Source organism: Ovis aries, chromosome 23 (genome assembly GCF_016772045.2).
Source record: "Ovis aries strain OAR_USU_Benz2616 breed Rambouillet chromosome 23, ARS-UI_Ramb_v3.0, whole genome shotgun sequence".
NCBI classification, from domain to species: domain Eukaryota; kingdom Metazoa; phylum Chordata; class Mammalia; order Artiodactyla; family Bovidae; genus Ovis; species Ovis aries.
The window spans coordinates 26,450,994-26,470,529 of NC_056076.1; the positions used below are offsets into that span (position 1 = coordinate 26,450,994).

A 19,536-nucleotide genomic window follows, 5' to 3' on the forward strand; every position below is an offset into this window, starting at 1 on the left:
CCATCTCATCATCTGTTGTCCCATTTTCCTCCTGCCCCCAATCCCTCCCAGCATCAGAGTCTTTTCCAATGCATAGTGGCTGTACTAGTTTGCATTCCCACCAGCAGTGTAATAGGGTTCCTTTTTCACCACACCCTCTCCAGCATTTATTGTTTGTAGACTTTTTTTTTTAATTTTTATTTTTTTAGTTTTTTATTTTTTAAATTTTAAAATCTTTAATTCTTACATGCGTTCCCAAACATGAACCCCCCTCCCACCTCCCTCCCCACAACATCTCTCTGGGTCATCCCCATGCACCAGCCCCAAGCATGCTGTATCCTGCATCAGACATAGACTGGCGATTCAATTCTTACATGATAGTATACATGTTTCAATGCCATTCTCCCAAATCATCCCACCCTCTCCCTCTCCCTCTGAGTCCAAAAGTCCGTTATACACATCTGTGTCTTTTTTCCTGTCTTGCATACAGGGTCGTCATTGCCATCTTCCTAAATTCCATATATATGTGTTAGTATACTGTATTGGTGTTTTTCTTTCTGGCTTACTTCACTCTGTATAATCGGCTCCAGTTTCATCCATCTCATCAGAACTGATTCAAATGAATTCTTTTTAACGGCTGAGTAATACTCCATTGTGTATATGCACCACAGCTTTCTTATCCATTCATCTGCTGATGGACATCTAGGTTGTTTCCATGTCCTGGCTATTATAAACAGTGCTGCGATGAACATTGGGGTACATGTGTCTCTTTCCATTCTGGTTTCCTCGGTGTGTATGCCCAGAAGTGGGATTGCTGGGTCATAAGGTAGTTCTATTTGCAATTTTTAAGGAATCTCCACACTGTTCTCCATAGTGGCTGTACTAGTTTGCATTCCCACCAACAGTGTAGGAGGGTTCCCTTTCTCCACACCCTCTCCAGCATTTATTGCTTGCAGATTTTTGGATCGCAGCCATTCTGACTGGTGTGAAGTGGTACCTCATTGTAGTTTTGATTTGCATTTCTCTAATAATGAGTGATGTTGAGCATCTTTTCATGTGTTTGTTAGCCATCCGTATGTCTTCTTTGGAGAAATGTCTATTTAGTTCTTTGGCCCATTTTTTGATTGGGTCGTTTATTTTTCTGGAATTGAGCTGCATAAGTTGCTTGTATATTTTTGAGATTAGTTGTTTGTCAGTTGCTTCATTTGCTATTATTTTCTCCCATTCAGAAGGCTGTCTTTTCACCTTGCTTATATTTTCCTTTGTTGTGCAGAAGCTTTTAATTTTAATTAGATCCCATTTGTTTATTTTTGCTTTTATTTCCAGAATTCTGGGAGGTGGATCATAGAGGATCCTGCTGTGATTTATGTCTGAGAGTGTTTTGCCTATGTTCTCCTCTAGGAGTTTTATAGTTTCTGGTCTTACATTTAGATCTTTAATCCATTTTGAGTTTATTTTTGTGTGCGGTGTTAGAAAGTGATCTAGTTTCATTCTTTTACAAGTGGTTGACCAGTTTTCCCAGCACCACTTGTTAAAGAGATTGTCTTTCCTCCATTGTATATTCTTGCCTCCTTTGTCAAAGATAAGGTGTCCATATGTGTATGGACTTATCTCTGGGCTTTCTATTTTGTTCCATTAATCTATATTTCTGTCTTTGTGCCAGTACCATACTGTTTTGATGACTGTGGCTTTGTAGTAGAGCCTGAAGTCAGGCAGGTTGATTCCTCCAGTTCCATTCTTCTTTCTCAAGATTGCTTTGGCAATTCGAGGTTTTTGTATTTCCATATAAATCTTGAAATTATTTGTTCTAGTTCTGTGAAAAATATGGCTGGTAGCTTGATAGGGATTGCATTGAATTTGTAAATTGCTTTGGGTAGTATACTCATTTTCACTATATTGATTCTTCCAATCCATGAACATGGTATATTTCTCCATCTATTAGTGTCCTCTTTGATTTCTTTCATCAGTGTTTTATAGTTTTCTATATATAGGTCTTTAGTTTCTTTAGGTAGATATATTCCTAAGTATTTTATTCTTTTCGTTGCAATGGTGAATGGAATTGTTTCCTTAATTTCTTTTCTACTTTCTCATTATTCGTGTATAGGAATGCAAGGGATTTCTGTGTGTTGATTTTATATCCTGCAACTTTACTATATTCATTGATGAGCTCTAGTAATTTTCTGGTGGAGTCTTTAGGGTTTTCCATGTAGAGGATCATGTCATCTGCAAACAGTGAGAGTTTTACTTCTTCTTTTCCAATTTGGATTCCTTTTATTTCTTTTTCTGCTCTGATTGCTGTGGCCAAAACTTCCAGAACTATGTTGAATAGTAGCGGTGAAAGTGGACACCCTTGTCTTGTTCCTGACTTTAGGGGAAATGCTTTCAATTTTTCACCATTGAGGATAATGTTTGCTGTGGGTTTGTCATAGATAGCTTTTATTATGTTGAGGTATGTTCCTTCTATTCCTGCTTTCTGGAGAGTTTTTATCATAAATGGATGTTGAATTTTGTCAAAGGCCTTCTCTGCATCTATTGAGATAATCATATGGTTTTTATTTTTCAACTTGTTAATGTGGTGAATTACATTGATTGATTTGCGGATATTGAAGAATCCTTGCATCCCTGGGATAAAGCCCACTTGGTCATGGTGTATGATCTTTTTAATGTGTTGTTGGATTGTTTGTAGACTTTTTGATAGCAGCCATTCTGACTGGCGTGAGATGGTATCTCATTGTGGTTTTGATTTGCATTTCTCTGATAATGAGTGATGTTGAGCATCTTTTCATGGTGTTTGTTAACCATCTGTATGTCTTCTTCTTTGGCCCATTTTTTGATTGGGTTGCTTATTTTTCTGGAATTGAGCTGCAGGAGTTGCTTGTATATTTTTGAGATTAATTCTTTGTCAGTTGCTTCATTTGCTATTTTCTCCCATTCTGAAGTCTGTCTTTTCACCTTGCTTATAGTTTCCTTCATTGTGCAAAAGCTTTTAATTTTTATTAGGTCCCCCCATTTGTTTATTTTTGCTTTTATTTCCATTACTCTGGGAGGTGGGTCATAGAGGATCCTGCTATGATTTACATCAGAGAGTGTTTTGCGTATGTTTTCTTCTAGGAGTTTTATAGTTTCTGGTCTTACATTTAGATCTTTGATCCAGTTTGAGTTTATTTTTGTGTATGGTGTTAGAAAGTGTTCTAGTTTCATTCTTTTACAAGTGGTTGACCAGTTTTCCCAGCACCACTTGTTAAAGAGATTGTCTTTTCTCCATTGTGTATTCTTGCCTCCTTTGTCAAAGATAAGGTGTCCACAGGTGTGTGGATTTATCTCTGAGCTTTCTATTTTATTCCATTGCTCTATATTTCTGTCTTTGTGCCAGTACCATACTGTCTTGATGACTGTAGGTTTGTAGTAGAGCCTGAAATCATGCAGGTTGATTCCTCCAGTTCGATTCTTCTTTCTCAAGATTGTTTTGGCTATTCGAGGTTTTTTTGTATTTTCATACAAATTGTGAAATTATTTGTTCTAGTTCTCTGAAAAATACCATTGGTAGCTTGATAGGGATTGCATTGAATCTATAGATTGCTTTGGGTAGTATACTCATTTTCACTATATTGATTCTTCCAATCCATGAACATGGTATGTTTCTCCATCTATTTGTGTCATATCTGATTTCTTTCATCAATGTTTTATAGTTTTCTATATATCAGTCTTTTGTTTCTTTAGGTAGCTTCATTCCTAAGTATTTTATTCTTTTCATTGCAATGGTGAATGCAATTGTTTCCTTAATTTCTCTTTCTGTTTTTTCATTGTTAGTGTATAGGAATGCAAGGGATTTCTGTGTGTTAATTTTATATCCTGCAACTTTACTATATTCATTGATGAGCTCTAGTAATTTTCTGGTGGAGTCTTTAGGGTTTTCTATGTAGAGGATCATGTCATCTGCAAACAGTGAGAGTTTTACTTCTTCTTTTCCAATATGGCTTCCTTTTATTTCTTTTTCTTCTCTGATTGCTGTGGCTAAAACTTCCAAAACTGTGTTGAATAGTAGTGGTGAGAGTGGGCATCCTTGTCTTGTTCCTGACTTTAGGGGAAATGCTTTCAATTTTTCACCATTAAGGATAATGTTTGCTACAGGTTTATCGCATATGGCTTTTATTATGTTGAGGTATGTTCTTTTATGCCTGTTTTCTGAGGGTTTTTTTTTTATATCATAAATGGATGTTGAATTTTGTCAAAAGCTTTCTCAGCATCTATTGAGATAATCATATGATTTTTATCTTTCAATTTGTTGTGATATATCACATTGATTTGTGAATATTGAAGAGGCAAGTTAAGTTTTAATCAATTAGTGGTTTAATCAATTAAATGGTTTCAGATTATACACTTTACAAGTTGTAAGAGAACTTAATCTATTTAGTCCAGCAGTTCTGCTTTTATGCTGTCTTTCTTCTATAATTTTGTTATCAGTTATTAGGCACCTACTTATGCTTGAACATTCTCAATTATTAAGGATCTTGACATCTCCACTGGTAGCTTACTCCATGTCTGGAGAGCTCTGATCCTCAGAAGGTCTTATTTATACTGTGTCTAAATTATTCTCCCTGTAACCCATGTCTTGGACCAGGTTTTATATCTAATGCTTTACAGAACAGGTGTAATGCTTTGAAAAGGCTTTTATGTCCTTTGAGACTTACCCTGTCTAGGATAAATATTTCCAATTCCTTTAACAATAGTTAAATGATATAATTTATTAGATCATAGTGTTCTCACTCTTTCTCTTTTGAATATAAGCCTGGGTGTAGTTGATCTTTTTAAAAGGTGATATCGAAGATGAGATATAGTATTACCTCAAACAGCACTGAATAAACATACTCTTTGTTCTATATATTGTACTGTTGGTTGCACTACGACATCCTAGGATCCATGTTATGAGGGCAGAAAAAGGTCTTTCTGGAAAGACCCTTGGTTTTGTGTTCTTAACCCAGAACAAGAAAGAAAATTGTCTTGTAGTTTAAAGCACTTACTGTGTGCACTAGTGTTAAATGTCATTCTGAGAACTGTACAGAAGAGAAAACTTAGTCTCAGATACATTAAGAAACCTACACAAAGTGACACAGCTTGGATGTAGTAGAGACAAAATCTGAGTCTATGTTTCTTTGATTCCACCTTGTTGTTGTTCATTGGCTAAGTCATGTCTGACTCTTTGTGACACCATGAACTACATGCCAGGCTTCCCTGTCCTTCACTGTCTCCCGGAGTTGACTCAAACTCATGTCCATTTAGTCAGTGATGCCATCCAACCATTTTATCCTCTGTTGCCCCCTTCTACTGCTTGGTCATATTTTTCCCAGCTGAATTATAGTTGTTTTAATAAAATATTTAATACTAATATTCACTGTTATTCTTTCAACTTTGTGACTTTTTCCCCTTGGTCATTTTAACATAGAGCATCTTTAGTTCCATCTTCACATTACATTTTCTAGGGAGTTGTTAGCATCTTAGTGCAGGTAAGGGATATTATGGAATATTTTTGGACAGTTTTTTTCTGTTGATGAAACAAAAAGATACCCTGTGGTTGAGGAGAATTCATAATTCTTCAATAATCATTGTTTCATCTCACCAGATTTCTAATTTTGGAGAGTTTAAACCACTAAGGCAATATCTAGCTTGAGCCTTAAAAATTACATAAAGAAACTCTAGGGCTTATAGCAAGTGACTCTAGATCAAACAAACTGCACTTTTTCCAGGGCAGCAGCTGTTTTCTAAATTTCTATCCATTTCTCATCACTAGCAGATGCTCTAACTCTCAGCATGACCATAGCAATGCATGTAATTTGTGAGATAGTGTTCATTAGCAACAAATAAATAGACATCAATCCTTTTTCTCTCTTAGTGATACATTTTCTGAGCTTTTAATAAAAGAGTCAAAAAGAGTTTCACATGCATTTTGCAGATTCTAAGATTCAGAAATTTTTTTGACTTCTTATTGGACTAGTATTAGTATGCTTCCCAGGTGGTGCTAGTGGTAAAGAACCTGCCTGCCAATCCAGGAGATGTAAAAGACAGAGAAGCCTGGTGGGCTATGGTCCATAGTGTCACAAAGAGCCGGACATGACTGAAGCAACAAAGCACAGCACATTAGTACCTCAACTTGATAATACTCAGATGTGGAGAAAGGTTTAAATGAAAAATTTTGCTCTTCAGTTTTGCTTTTGTTTAATATTTAGCCAGTGATTATTTAATAAGCAGAAAAAGAATCAAAGAAAAATTGTTCTAATGTAGAGAACAAACGTGATTGCCAGGGGGGAGGAGGAGAAGAGGAAAGATGGACTGGGAGTTTGAGGTTAGTAGATGCAAATTATTACATACAGAATGGATAAACAACAAGGTCTTACTGTATAAAACAGGGAATAATATTCAACATTCTGAGATAAACCATTGTGGAAAAGAATATAAAAAACAATATATATGTATAACTGAATCACTTTGCTGTATAGCAGAAATTAATACAACACTATAAATCAGCTATACCTCAATAAAAAAGAAAATGCTTTAGTTTTTCAGTACAGTAAAATAGTGTTTTCTAGATTTAGCTTGATTTGCTGTATAAAAATCAGCTGTAATTAAAGAATTGGCTCAAAAGATTTCAGAGGCTGGTGAATCAATTAAGCATAATTGTAGTCGTGTGGTTAGGAATACTGACTTAAACCAGACTACATGGCTTCAAACTCTAGCGCAAGAGTTTCTTTTGGCCATGGGAAAACCAATTTATCTCCTCTTCTCTTTTTCCTGCTTTGTAAAATGGGGATGATGATAATAATAGTGCCAATTAGCGCATATATTTTTCTTGGGTGTGTGCATGCTAAGTTGCTTCATTTGCGTCTGACTCTTTTGCCACCCTATGGAACATAGCCCGCCAGGCTCCTCTGTCCATGTGATTCTGCATGCAAGAATACTAGAGTGGGTTGCCATGCCCTCTTCCAAGGGATCTTTCCAACACAGGGATTGAACCTGTGTCTCTTACATCTCCTGCATTGGCAGGTGAGTTCTTTACTGCAAGCACCACCTCCTCTGCATTTTCACTGTGAGAATTTCTTTGGATAAACTACAAGGGATACCAAAGTATAATTCTCAAATTGTCAAACAAAAAATTTTCATGCAAGTAGATGATGAACAGGGGTAAAAATTTTATTCAACAAAGAAGGAATTGGCAAAAAGCCAAAGCAGATTTCTAAGAAGAAATGAGAACCTGTGTGGATTTTGATAGAAGGAAAAGCTTAAATAAAGATTGCTTGGTTGTATGCCTTACAGGACAATTCAAACATGCATTTGAAATATGGTTTCTATCAGAGATAAAATCACTGCACCATTTCAGTTTCAAGTCAACATCTAATTTTATAAGAGCCCTTGTCAGTGGAAAATATTAATAGTAAGTTGAACATTCTCCATGAGTCACATGACCCTTAAGTTCGTCTTCTAAACAAGGCCAGAATTCTGTCTTGTTTTTGTATTATCTTCAGGTTCAGAATATTTTCCCTTTGTAAGAATGAGCTATAGAAATATTTTAGGAATTGGATTCCACAATTTTCAGGCCTCTTTTGCTAAAATCATAGTGAAAAATTACCTCTCTGTTTAGCGAAGGATGAAAGTCAATATTGGCTAAATGGGAGCACAGAATTTATGCAGCACTGTTCATAGTGACAAAAGTTCACTTGTTATTTGAAATACCTAATGTATTTTACACTGATGTTGATATACTTGTCCTTTTCTTTTTTGAAAGCCACTGGATTATGAAGAAAACCATCAAGTGGTCCTGGAAATTGGAGTGACCAATGAAGCTCCATTTACTAGAGATGTTGCACTCAGGATGACAACCATGAACAGAGCTGTGGTTACAGTTCATGTGAAGGATCAGGATGAAGGGCCTGAATGCCGCCCTGAAGTCCAGTATATACAGATTAAAGAAAACTCCGCAGTGGGTTCAAAGATCAATGGCTATGAGGCATATGACCCTGAAAGTAAAAGTTCCAGTGGTTTAAGGTACAAAGAAATCTATAACCACATACTTACAATGTATTTGTAATGATTGAGACACTAATATATCAATGCATTTTATAGTGCTAAAATCATTTTCATTTTTTATTAACAGGTACAAAATATTGCATGATCCTAAAGAGTGGATCACCATTAATGATGGTTCAGGCTCAGTACAGACTTCCAAAACTTTGGACAGGGAGGTTATAACGCCCAAAAATGAGTTGTATAACATTACCGTCCTGGCAATAGATCAAGGTAAAACACGAGTTTTCATTTGGGATGTTACAGAAGAGTTAGAGAATAAACTGCAGTTATTTCTGGGCAGAATTACTCCTGTGCTATGTGTGTGTGTGTGTGTGTGTGTGTGTGTGTGTGCTCAGTCTTATCCTACTCTTGGGACGCTATGGACTGTAGCTGGCCAGGCTCCTCTCTCCGTGGGATTTTCCAGGCAAGAATACTGGAGTGGGTTGCCATTTCCTTCTCCAGGGGATCTTCTTGACCCAGGAATCGAACCTGAGTCTCTTGTGTCTCCTGCATTGGCAGGAGGATTCTTTACCTCTGCGTCACCTGGGAAACCCATATTCTTGTGCTGAAAGTGAAGTCTTAGTCGCTTAGTCGTGTCCTACTCTTTGTGACCCCGTGGACTGTAGCCTACCAGGCTCCTGTATCCATGAGATTCTCTAGGCAAGAATACTGGACGGGGTAGCCATTCCCTTCTCCAAGGGATTTTCTCAACCCTGGTATCAAACCCAGGTCTCTTGCATTGCAGGCAGATTCTTCACCATCAGAGTCACCAAGTAGATAGAGTTCTTAGAAACTACTTTAAAGATTGTTTCTATTTATTTTAACCATAAGACAAGGTGAAACTGCTGTGACATGAAACCATGCCTTCTTTATCTTTGTGCCCCTAGCATGGCAACATCTTACAAGCTTATAGGTTTCTGTGTCAGAGGGCAGAGGTGAAACTCAAGTCTAGGACTAGATGAAATGGTCTCACCAGACTCTTCTAGATCTCTTTATGTCTTTTTAAATTAAATCATTAAATAGCTCAGCTGACTATAGAGTCAAAATGATTTTTTCTTTACATTCTGTTCCTTAAGGAAACCCAGAATTTCTCAACCCTGGCTAACTATGAAAATAATTGGGGATGTTTAAAAGTAATTTCAAGGTATAGACACTATCTTAGACCAACTGAATTAGAATCCCTGGTCTGGGAGCCTGGACATCATATATTTAAAAAAAAAATCTGCCTAGATGGTTAAAATGCATAGCAGGATTAGAAAAGCTTTTCTGTGGTCACTTTACTCTTTCTAACATTTGTACCAAAAGGAACCCAAGGAACTAGAGAGTTTGAGATTCAGACATTTATTTTTACTTTTTGGTAAAAATTCTGGTAAAAAGTTTATGGGCAGTTATATCTGATACTATCAACAGCACAGTAGTCATTTTAGATGCTCTACAGGTTTCATTTATCCATCTACCTTCTTATTTGCCATTTTCTCTAATTATCAGTTTATTTATTTAAAAAAACCCAGGAGCTTTCCTGGTGGCTCAGTGTTTTTTTTTTTTTTTTTTTTTTAAACAAATTTGCCTGCCAATGCAGGGGACTGGTCTGGGAAGATCCCACATGCTGTGGGACAACTAAGTCTGTGTGCCACAACTCCTGAGCCCATGTACCCCAGAGTCCATGCTCGGCAGCCAGAGAATCCAGTGCAATGTGAAGCCCGCGCACCGCAATTAGAGAGAGGCCTTGGCTTGCCACAACTAGTGAAAGCCCACGTGCAAGCAATGAAGACCTGGCACAGCCATAAATAAATAAATAAAATTAAAAAAATTAAAAAGCCCATGCATATTTAGAATCGAGCTGATTTTTTTTTTTCCCTTAAAAAGCTGTGAACTACACTCAGCTTTTTTTCTTTCTTCCTAGATGGTAGATCATGTACTGGAACCCTCGCAGTTAGCATTGAGGATGTGAATGACAATCCACCAGAAATACTTCAAGATTATCTAGTCATTTGCAAAGCAAACATGGAGTATGTTGACATTTCAGCTATTGATCGTGACAGTTCCGTCAACGGTGCTCCATTTTACTTCAGCCTGGCAAACACTTCTCCAGAAATCAACAGACTATGGACGATCACCAGAGTTAATGGTATTTTATGAAAAATAATGATTTGTATGCTCTGAAATAACTGAGGCTGTATTTACTGCTTTATTCACATGAAGCATAATGTAAAATGGGTTCTCGAGAACAGATTTTAGAAGGCTAACTTTAACTTTTGCAAATATTGTATGGGGCCTGTGTTATATATTATATTAATACATAAAATGAAAACAAAACTCATAATTTTTATGAAGGCAAAATTTGCATTTACAACAAAGACAAAAATCCTTGTTAAACTATGGGGCAACTTATTATTAAAACAAATTGCTTTTGCTGTGTTTTTGAAGTTACTACAGTAAGATGAAGAAAAAACAGAAGATGGGCACCTTAAATTTTAGTGTAAGCAAACTCTGGAAATGAGCTATCTGGGTATATGGGATAAGCACTCTGTGATGTTCTGGAAGGAAACATGGTAGGCTATGGATAGAGACCAGCCACTGAAGCCTGCAGCGCAACCTAGTCCAATGGTAGTTTCTAGAGGCTTCAATTTTCTATGTTACAGCCATAGATCACTATTGATTTGTTACTATGCTATGCTCTTTCATGCAATTCGACTGTTGCATGTGCTGTTCCTTCTGCCTAGAATACCTCCCTCCCACTTCTTTGTTGTCGTTGATTAGTTGCGGAGTCATGTCTGATTCTTTTGTGGCCCCATGGACTGCAGCTCGCAAGGATCCTCTGTCCATGGAATTTCCCAAGCAAGAATACTGGTGTGGGTTGCCATTTCCTTCTCCAGGGGATCCTCCTGAGAAGGAAGGATTGACTCTGCATCTGCTGCTTTGGCAGGCAGATTCTTTACCACTGAGCCATCAGGGAAGCCTGCCCACTTCTTAGCTTGGTATTAATTCATAATATTTATGAAGAACCTACCATCCACCTATTCTGTCTACATATAATCTTCATGTTTTATTATTATCTGTTTACCTTTCTGCTCTAATACATGACTTCCTCAGAACATTTGTAACCCAACTGTGTATTTCCAGCACCTAATCCAGTGCTTAGTAGATACCAACTCCTTAATAAATGTTTGATAAACAAATATGCATAAAAGAAGGAAAGTACCAGGACAATAAGTAAGCATTGGCGTTTAGAAGGTTTTAGTAGGAGAGCTTGGCAGGAGGAAGAATGGAATCTGGTGGTGAAGGGCCTTCTGTACCAGCCAGACTGACCTTTGTATGGCTGGTGATAGCAGGTACGCAATTGAGAGTGTGCATGCAAGGCAATGCTGTATTGGATTTGTCTTTAAAGAAGTGACAGGGATAACAATTAGGAGGGCAATCTGAAGAGGACAGAGTTGAATGGCAAGAAAAGTCAGAGGCTGCTGCACTAATATGAATGAATGAGACATAGATATGGCTCAGCTTGTGGTCTTGAGGGATGAGAGGGATTTGAAAGGTTTTGCTTACGGCACAATATAATCCTGCAAAAGTTCCAAATAACCCTCAGTGGTAATTCACATTCCTCTGGGGAACTTTGGGTCTGAGGTACAGCCAGAAATCTTTGAAGTTCTTAATAGCTCTAACAGTGCATTTAAGAAATGCTTAAACATTACAGATCATTTCCAGGAAGTACATTGCCGTATTTTGTCATTTCATTTATTACAAAACCCAAAAGATTGTCATTGCCATTGAAAGTGTGTGGAGTTTTTGGTCAGTTGATAATATGGATCATTGAAATAAGGTAACAAGATCATGGGGGAAATATTACAGTTTGTAGAAATTTGTGTTGTTAGGATATAACTATATCCATGTTGATGTGAGCCTACCTAGCCTGGAGGATGTTCATTAGCTTTCTGGTATTGAGATTACTTCCAGAGGGAAGGTGTTATTAACCAAGGGTCTGTTGTGTTTTGAAAAATTGTCTTATACCTAAAGACAGTGGACAGGTACCAGGAGGTAAATAAATAAGAGAATATGAACGTGGGACATCTGTTATGTATAACTGGTTGGTGTTAATTTTTTATGAGTATCGTAACCTGCTACTTTAGAGAAATGCTTAGAGTGTATGTCAAGAGCCAATCTAGTGTCATTAGCTTGTTGATAAGAGAAGAGATAAGGGGGTATTAAATATTGCTGAAATGCTACTGGGTCACTGCAATGCCAAGTTATTTCTTCAAGCCTCTCTTCAAAAAAGTTATAGTGGGTGACATATATACGGTGGTATTAGTGCTTGAAAAGGTTGAAGATCGTCACCTTTCTTTATCCATTTTCACGTGGCAGGTAGTTCCCTGAGAATGATATCTTTAAAAAATAGAGGTGGTAGAACAAATTTTAAAGGAGGAATCCACGTTCATTAAAAATATAATTCCTTTATTTTCTTTCAGATACAGCTGCCCGTCTTGCATATCAGAAAAATGCCCAATTTCAAGAATATTTCATTCCTGTTGCTGTAAAAGACAGAGCAGGGCTATCTGCAACAAAAACCTTGAGAGTGAACCTCTGTGATTGTACTAACCCGGTTCAATGCCGGAGCACCGCACGGAGCGCGGATGTGATACTTGGCAAATGGGCGATCCTTGCCATACTTCTGGGCATAGCACTACTTTTTTGTAAGTCCCTTTACTTACCCAATGTCAACATAAAAGATAAATATGAGCGCAAGAAAAGGTCTTTAAAAAGAAATCTTGTCCAACCATCCTTCACACATGAGTCCCCTTTACAAATTCCTTTTTGTGTTATTTTCTGAGTTCGGATTGCCTTTTTCTGTGAGAGGTAGCAAGATCCTTTTTGAGATCAGAGACTTCATACTGGGACAGAACCATTGAAAATTCCTTAGATCGTGCCAAACCCGTCATGGTGTAGCTTTTATTTCTTGGTCCTCGTACTACCCCTTTTAAGGTCAAATCAAACAATCTAAAAACTTCTGCCACATGCAAGTCCACCAGAAGCCACTTGCATTTTACATCATTTCGTTTCAGTTACAGATTTGTGGGAGATGTTCAAATCACAGCAGTATTTCTTCTTAGGTGTACCCTATCAGCTTTATTAAATTCTGTTAACCTCCTTCTTATCAGTTGTGTAGTTCCCAATGGTGCCATGTTTTTTCTTGTCTTTTCATTTTGATCCAGTCCTTCAGCCTATTTTAGCTGTTGTTCCTTTATTCTGTGATAGGACAAGTGGTTAAGAGTAAGACTCTGGAACCAGACTGTCTGGTTTTGGACTCCAGCTGTATTATTTTTAAGCCGTGTTATATGGGGCAAGTTACTTTTTACTGTGCTTCAGTTTCCTCCTCAGTAAAGGGGATGACTGTAGCAGCTTATTTTCTTCTTTATTTTTAAACAAGTTTTATTTATCTATTTATTTATGGCTGTGCTTGGTACTCATTGCTGCATGCCTGGGGATTTTTCTCAAGTTGCAGTGAGTGGGGGCTGCTCTCTAGTTCAGTGCGCAGGTTTCTCATTGCATGTATTCTCTTGTTGTGGAGCATGGGCTCAAGGGCATGGGCTTCAGGAACTGTGGCATGTGGGCTCAGTAGTTGTCACTCACGGGCTCTAGAACATGGGCTCAGTAATTGTGGCTCATGGGCTTGGTTGTCCCACAGCATGTGGGATCTTCCTGGACCAGGGTTTGAACCCATGTTTCCTGCATTGGCAAGTGGATTCTCTACCACTGAGCCACCAGGAAAGCCCTATAATAGCTATTTTATGGGGTAACACTGAAGATTCACTGAGTTAATGCATATGAAGAGCTTAAAACAGTGCATGGTACATTTTTATTGTGTTCATTGTTTTTCATCAACTCAACAAAATAAATACTAATATATGTTGAAAAAGAGAAAGTGAAAGTCACTCAGTCGTGTCTGACTCTTTGTAACCCCATATACAGTCCATGGAATTCTCCAGGCCAGAATACTGGAGCGGGTAGCCTTTCCTTTCTCCTTACTAGCTGAGCCACAAGGGAAGCCCAGGAATACTGGAGTGGGTAGCCTATCCCTTGTCCAGAGGATCTTACTGACCTAGGGTCTCCTGCGTTGCAGGTGGATTCTTTACCAACTGAACTATCAGGGAAGCCCAATATATGTTGAGCACCTACTATATACTGGAAGTGTCTAGGTGCTTGGGTTTCATCAATGGACAAAGCAGATGAAAATTAACAAACCAAAACAAAGTCTTCCTGTGACAGTAAAGTGATAAATAAATTAAACACCCTGGAGGGAAAAATAGAGCCAAATAATTAGGGTCTATAGTGTGGTAGAGTGTGTATGGGTGAGGGTGGGGTTGAATGTTAGTGATGGTCATTGTCAATAGATGATTGGGCCAGCCTAAGTGAGAAGGTTATCCTTGATGATTTTTCAAAGAATCAGCCAAGAGCTTTTGGTCAGAGGGTAAAGTCAGTTCAGAGGCCCTAAGGTGAGGGAATGCTTGGAGAAATCAAGGAAGGCAAGGAGCTTGAAGTGGCTTGAGAGTAGGGGATGAGGGAAGAGGAGTAAGAAATGGAGCCAGAAAAGTAACAAGGGGCCATAATGTAACTGGGGTTGGTCCACTTTCCATTTCCTCCTCCAGGGGATCTTCCGGACCCAGGGATTAAACCTGGGTCTCCTACATTGTAGGTGGATTCTTTTCCATCTAAGATACCAGGGGAAGCCCCTGTAAAGGGCCAGATAGTATATATTTTAGACATTGCAGGCTGTATGGTTTCAGTTGTAACCAATCACATTTGCTCTTGTAGCAAGAGAGCAGCCATAGAAAATATTTAAACCACTGGCATGATTGTGTTCCATTAGAATTGACTTATGGACATTAAAATTTGAATTTCATATAGTGTTCACATGTAATAAACTATTATTCTTTTGAATTTTTTCAGTCATTTACAAATATAAAAACCACAGCTCATGAGCAATTCATGGTAGGCTGGATTCAGGGCTATAGACTGGCAATCCTTGGTATGAGGGCTACTGAACCTTGTAAAGAATTGTGGTTGCTGTTGCTATTAGTTTTATTATCACATATTCCAGCTTTGTACATGAGGTAGAATAAGAATTCTGAATATGTAAATTACAAAGTAAATTTGATTAAGATACCTGGGGAGATAACTCTATTCTGGAGTGGGCGGTGGTGGGGGGAGAAGTCTGTTTTGTTATATTTTCACATTGGCGAATCATTCTTTTGTGAGTCAGTAAATCTTTTTAAAGTCTTTGTCTAAATAAATATCATTAATTTTTAAAAATTCATGATTTGAAATACTTAAATGGTGGGTGGAATTCAAACTCTTAAAGAGGGCTGTAATAAAAATATAAATATAATTACTTTAAATTTTAAAAGTAAGCTAAATCATGACCTATTACTTTAGAAAGGCCAAGGTCATCTGTGGGACACCACGTTCAGTGTCTTATTTTCTTCTTGTGTATCTTAGGTAATAAGAAATAAAAGATGAGTATTTTATTCTACACATGTTAAACTTTTGTTTTTGTTTTTAACTCAGCTATATTGCTAACTTTAGTATGTGGAATTGTTAGTGCCAGAAATAAAAAAGCTTTTCCAGAAGATTTGGCCCAGCAAAATCTAATTATATCAAACACAGAAGCACCTGGAGATGATAAGGTGGTAAGTGATTTTTTTAAAAAAACAGATATTTATCTCTGAGTATTTTCCATAATTTCTTTAACTCATCCTTAGAAAGTTACTACAAAATTTAGAAGTTAATTTATATTCTTAATTTGATCAGATTTTGTAGTCATAAATATTTTATCTGCCAATATTCAAAGAATTATGTAATGGCTTTTATTAAATATCTTACACCAGATATATTATTTTAGTTATCTTTTTTCCATTCTCTTGTGTTATGATTTACTACTACTGCTTTGATGTTGTGAATTTACTATAAGAGCAATCTTTCTGACTGCTCTCTACAACATGTATTTTCAGAAATTATTTGTTTATCTCACTCTTTGACCATTTATAATTGGAAAAACTTGCTGAGAACTCTCAAGATAAACTAAGAAAATATAAAAAAGATATATGTGTTTTAAAAAATGTATGTGTGTGGGGGACAGGTTTAGATTGGAAGATAACTGCCACTATTTTTTCTTACATATCTCTGTGGTGGTTGGGCCTATGCTTCTCTTTGGGGAGAAATATAGGAAAGAGTTCTTATAAGGCATATTCTCTCCTCAAAAAAGATTTCACTTTATGAAAAATTGAATCTACTCTTGTGGGAAAACTAAATAGGAACATGACAGTAAATAGCACCAATTTGTTAGGGTACAGGTGGAGTTCAAAGATATAGATGCTGCAAAAGTATATTCATGATGTCTGGATCAAACGGAATTGCCTGGTGGAAGATTCACAGATTAGTCTGTAACTTAAATAATAGGAAGGGTTTGCAAGTGAAGATATGAACAACAGCGTAATGAATGTAAAAAGGAGATGGCCAAATTTAAGGATTATTCAACAAATAGTACATAAATTGATTTAAAATGGAAGAAATGATGTTCTGGAATAGAGATTTGACACTTGAATTAGGTTCTGGAGGAAGAGGATATAATAAAAAAGCAGTGGGAGAGGAGACTTTCATATGCCACACTAAAGGGTTTTGGATTTATTCTCTTGATAAGGGAGAGCTAGGCATGGCTTTTCTGCTTGAAAGTGGCATAATGTAAGTAGTGTTATGCCGAACTTGTATGCTGACCAATAAGATCAGGAAGACATAGGACTGGGGAGGATAAATTATTGGGATCTTTTGGTAGTTTCAGCATGAGCTAGATAACTCTTCTAGAATAATGATTATGGGAAAATTAAAATATGGATGAATAAGAAATATTTTAAATGTATAAATAAGATTGTTGACCACCAACCATGGTGCAGTGGTAAAGAATCCGCCTGCCAAAGCAGGAGATGCAGGAGATGTGGGTTTGATCCCTGGGTCAGGAAGATCCCTAGAAGAGGAAATAGTAATCCAATCCAGTATTCTTGCCTGGAAAATCCTATGGACAGAGGAGCCTGGCAGGCCTGAGTTGATGGGGTTGCAGTCATTTAGTCGTGTCCGACTCTTGTAACCCCATGGACTACAGTCCTTGGAATTCTCCAGGTCAGGATATTGGAATGGGTAGCCTTTCCCTTCTCCAGGGGATCTTCCCAACTCAGGGATTGAACCTAGGTCTCCCACATTGCAGGCAGATTCTTCACCAGCTGAGCCACCAAGGAAGCCCAAGAATACTGGAGTGGGTAGGCTATCTCTTCTCCAGGGGATCTTCCCAACCCAGGAAGTGAACTGGGGTCTCCTGCATTGCAGGCAGATTCTTTACCAGCTGAGCTACCAGGGAAGCCCAGAGAGTATGAGTCAAGGACTGGGGACTAAATTTATTTTATGAATGGAGAAATAATGACAAGGTTCCTCATGCAGGCATGTCAAACATAGATGAGTTATGATTTTGTCTGATGGTGGGAAGGAAGTGAAAGAAAAACAGTTGATAAGAAATATCGATATTCACCTTGAGATGTAGAAAAGGCCTGATATAAAATCACTGTCCCTGGCTTATAGCTTCTGTCACATCGACTCTACTTTTTATTTTGTTATTTAAAAGTAAACAGTCTTGAGTGCTCAGTCATATCCGACTCTTTGTGACCCCATCAACTCTAGCTTGCCATGCTCTTCTGTCCATGGGATTTTCTAGGCAAGAATACTGGAGTGGGCTGCCATTTTCTCCTCTAGGGATCTCCCTAACTCAGGGATCAAACCCACATCTCCTGCATCTCCTGCATTGGCAGACAGATTCTTTTACCATTACACCATGGTTGGTGGTAAACAATCTTATTTATACATTTAAAATATTTCTTATCCCTTATTTACTCATAGTAACTTCTTATTTTATGTCTAGGAATGGAACGACTGAGTTGTACTCACTGTTTTTTCTTTGCCATTTGATGCTGGAGTCGGTGGCGCTGATCAGCTGCTTCACTATAACATACTCACACCTATTTACCTGTTCTCTGTTACTAGCACTTCTCAAGTGCAGTGAAGTCGCTCAGTCGTGTCCGACTCTTTGCGACCCCATGGATTACATGTAGCCTAACAGGCTCCTCTGTCCATGGGATTTTCCAGGCAATAGCACTGGAGTGGATTGCCATTTCCTTCTCCAGGGGATCTTCCCGACCCAGGGATTGAACCCGGGTCTCCCGCTTTGTAGACAGATGCTTAACCAAAAAGACTTGAAATTATTAATTTTATACCAGTTTGTAATTATAGGCATATTTTTACAAAATGCAACAATATTTCACAGTTTATATGTAAACTTATTTTAATGCAGTGAGTAAAGGTGTAAATTTAGATCCGTGTTTAAGTCAAAGGCATTCACTTGGGGTTACGAGTTGGGTAAAATATCAAAACTGAAAAAGTAAATCTGAAAATCCTTGATGCGGAGAAGGAGTTGCTAATGCCCTGTGAAAATAAACTTGAGGGAGGTCCTTGAAGGGGGGTAGGAAGGATCCAAGATGAGAGAGACTGTGAAACGGCTCTGTGGGTTCAGGTTTGATTTTAGTTTATTTCCAATTTCCCCTTCATTAGCTTCAAAATATGATCTCTGAACATGTAATGACTAAATCATGCCATCAAGGGGATTTGATAATAAGAATTTTTTTTTTTTGGTAATAGAATTTTACTGAAGCAACAACCTAAGCGAAAAATGTAGAGTAGCAGTGCCACCAAATGGCTACTTTTCAGTTCTCTTTCCTTGTAGTTTTTTCCTAAGGCAGTGAAATAGTATATATGACTTTTATGGATATATTTCAGATTCAGTGAATCATCTTGAAAACTTTTGATACCGACTCTGCCTATTAAACATAAAAAATAAATTGGTAAAAAGATGACATAACGGTACCTATTTATACTGGGGGTGTTGTCATGAAAGTGAAGCTTTACAGTTTGAACTGGTACACCAAGGTTATGATTTGCTATAACTCACATTCTCCCCAATGACCTGGAGGGTTGATGTGCAGTTCCACCATTAAGTTAATGTTTAATCAAATCTTTTCCATTTTCAAACATTGTCTTGACTCTGACTTCCCCTAGATCCCTCAGTATTTCTTTTTCTTTGAGACTGATTTTTTTGAGAGCAAGATTTTTACTCAATTTCTCCAAGATGATAGTCCTGTTCACCCAGCACTCTGTGGAAATTTTCCTGACAAGGATCACCACTGGCCACTTTTCTACTTGACTCATGGGTGCTTACTTTTTTTGAGCCCGTTCTTACCCTACTTGGATTGTTTCTGAACCATTGACCTTACCCTAATCCTCTCTTAGCTTCAGAGTCATGCTTTTTTGGTTCTATATTATCTCCGTGGCTATTCCAGAAACTGAATCAATTCTGTCACAATTCTGAATCAATTCTGAAAATTCAATTCTGTCACAGCTCTAATTCCTTTA

General features: G+C 37.6%; 1 protein-coding gene across 2 annotated transcripts in view; it reads left to right on the forward strand.

The window, feature by feature from the left end:
* DSC3 (desmocollin 3) overlaps positions 1 to 19,536 on the forward strand; it is a 58,645-nt gene that overhangs the window by 27,682 nt on the left and 11,427 nt on the right. For both annotated transcript variants that reach the window (XM_027960712.2, XM_042239202.2), the window contains exons 10-14: positions 7,757 to 8,016; positions 8,126 to 8,268; positions 9,941 to 10,165; positions 12,501 to 12,725; positions 15,598 to 15,719. In XM_027960712.2, the coding sequence (XP_027816513.2) occupies positions 7,757 to 8,016; positions 8,126 to 8,268; positions 9,941 to 10,165; positions 12,501 to 12,725; positions 15,598 to 15,719 (975 nt within the window). The remainder of the gene's footprint in view (positions 1 to 7,756; positions 8,017 to 8,125; positions 8,269 to 9,940; positions 10,166 to 12,500; positions 12,726 to 15,597; positions 15,720 to 19,536) is intronic.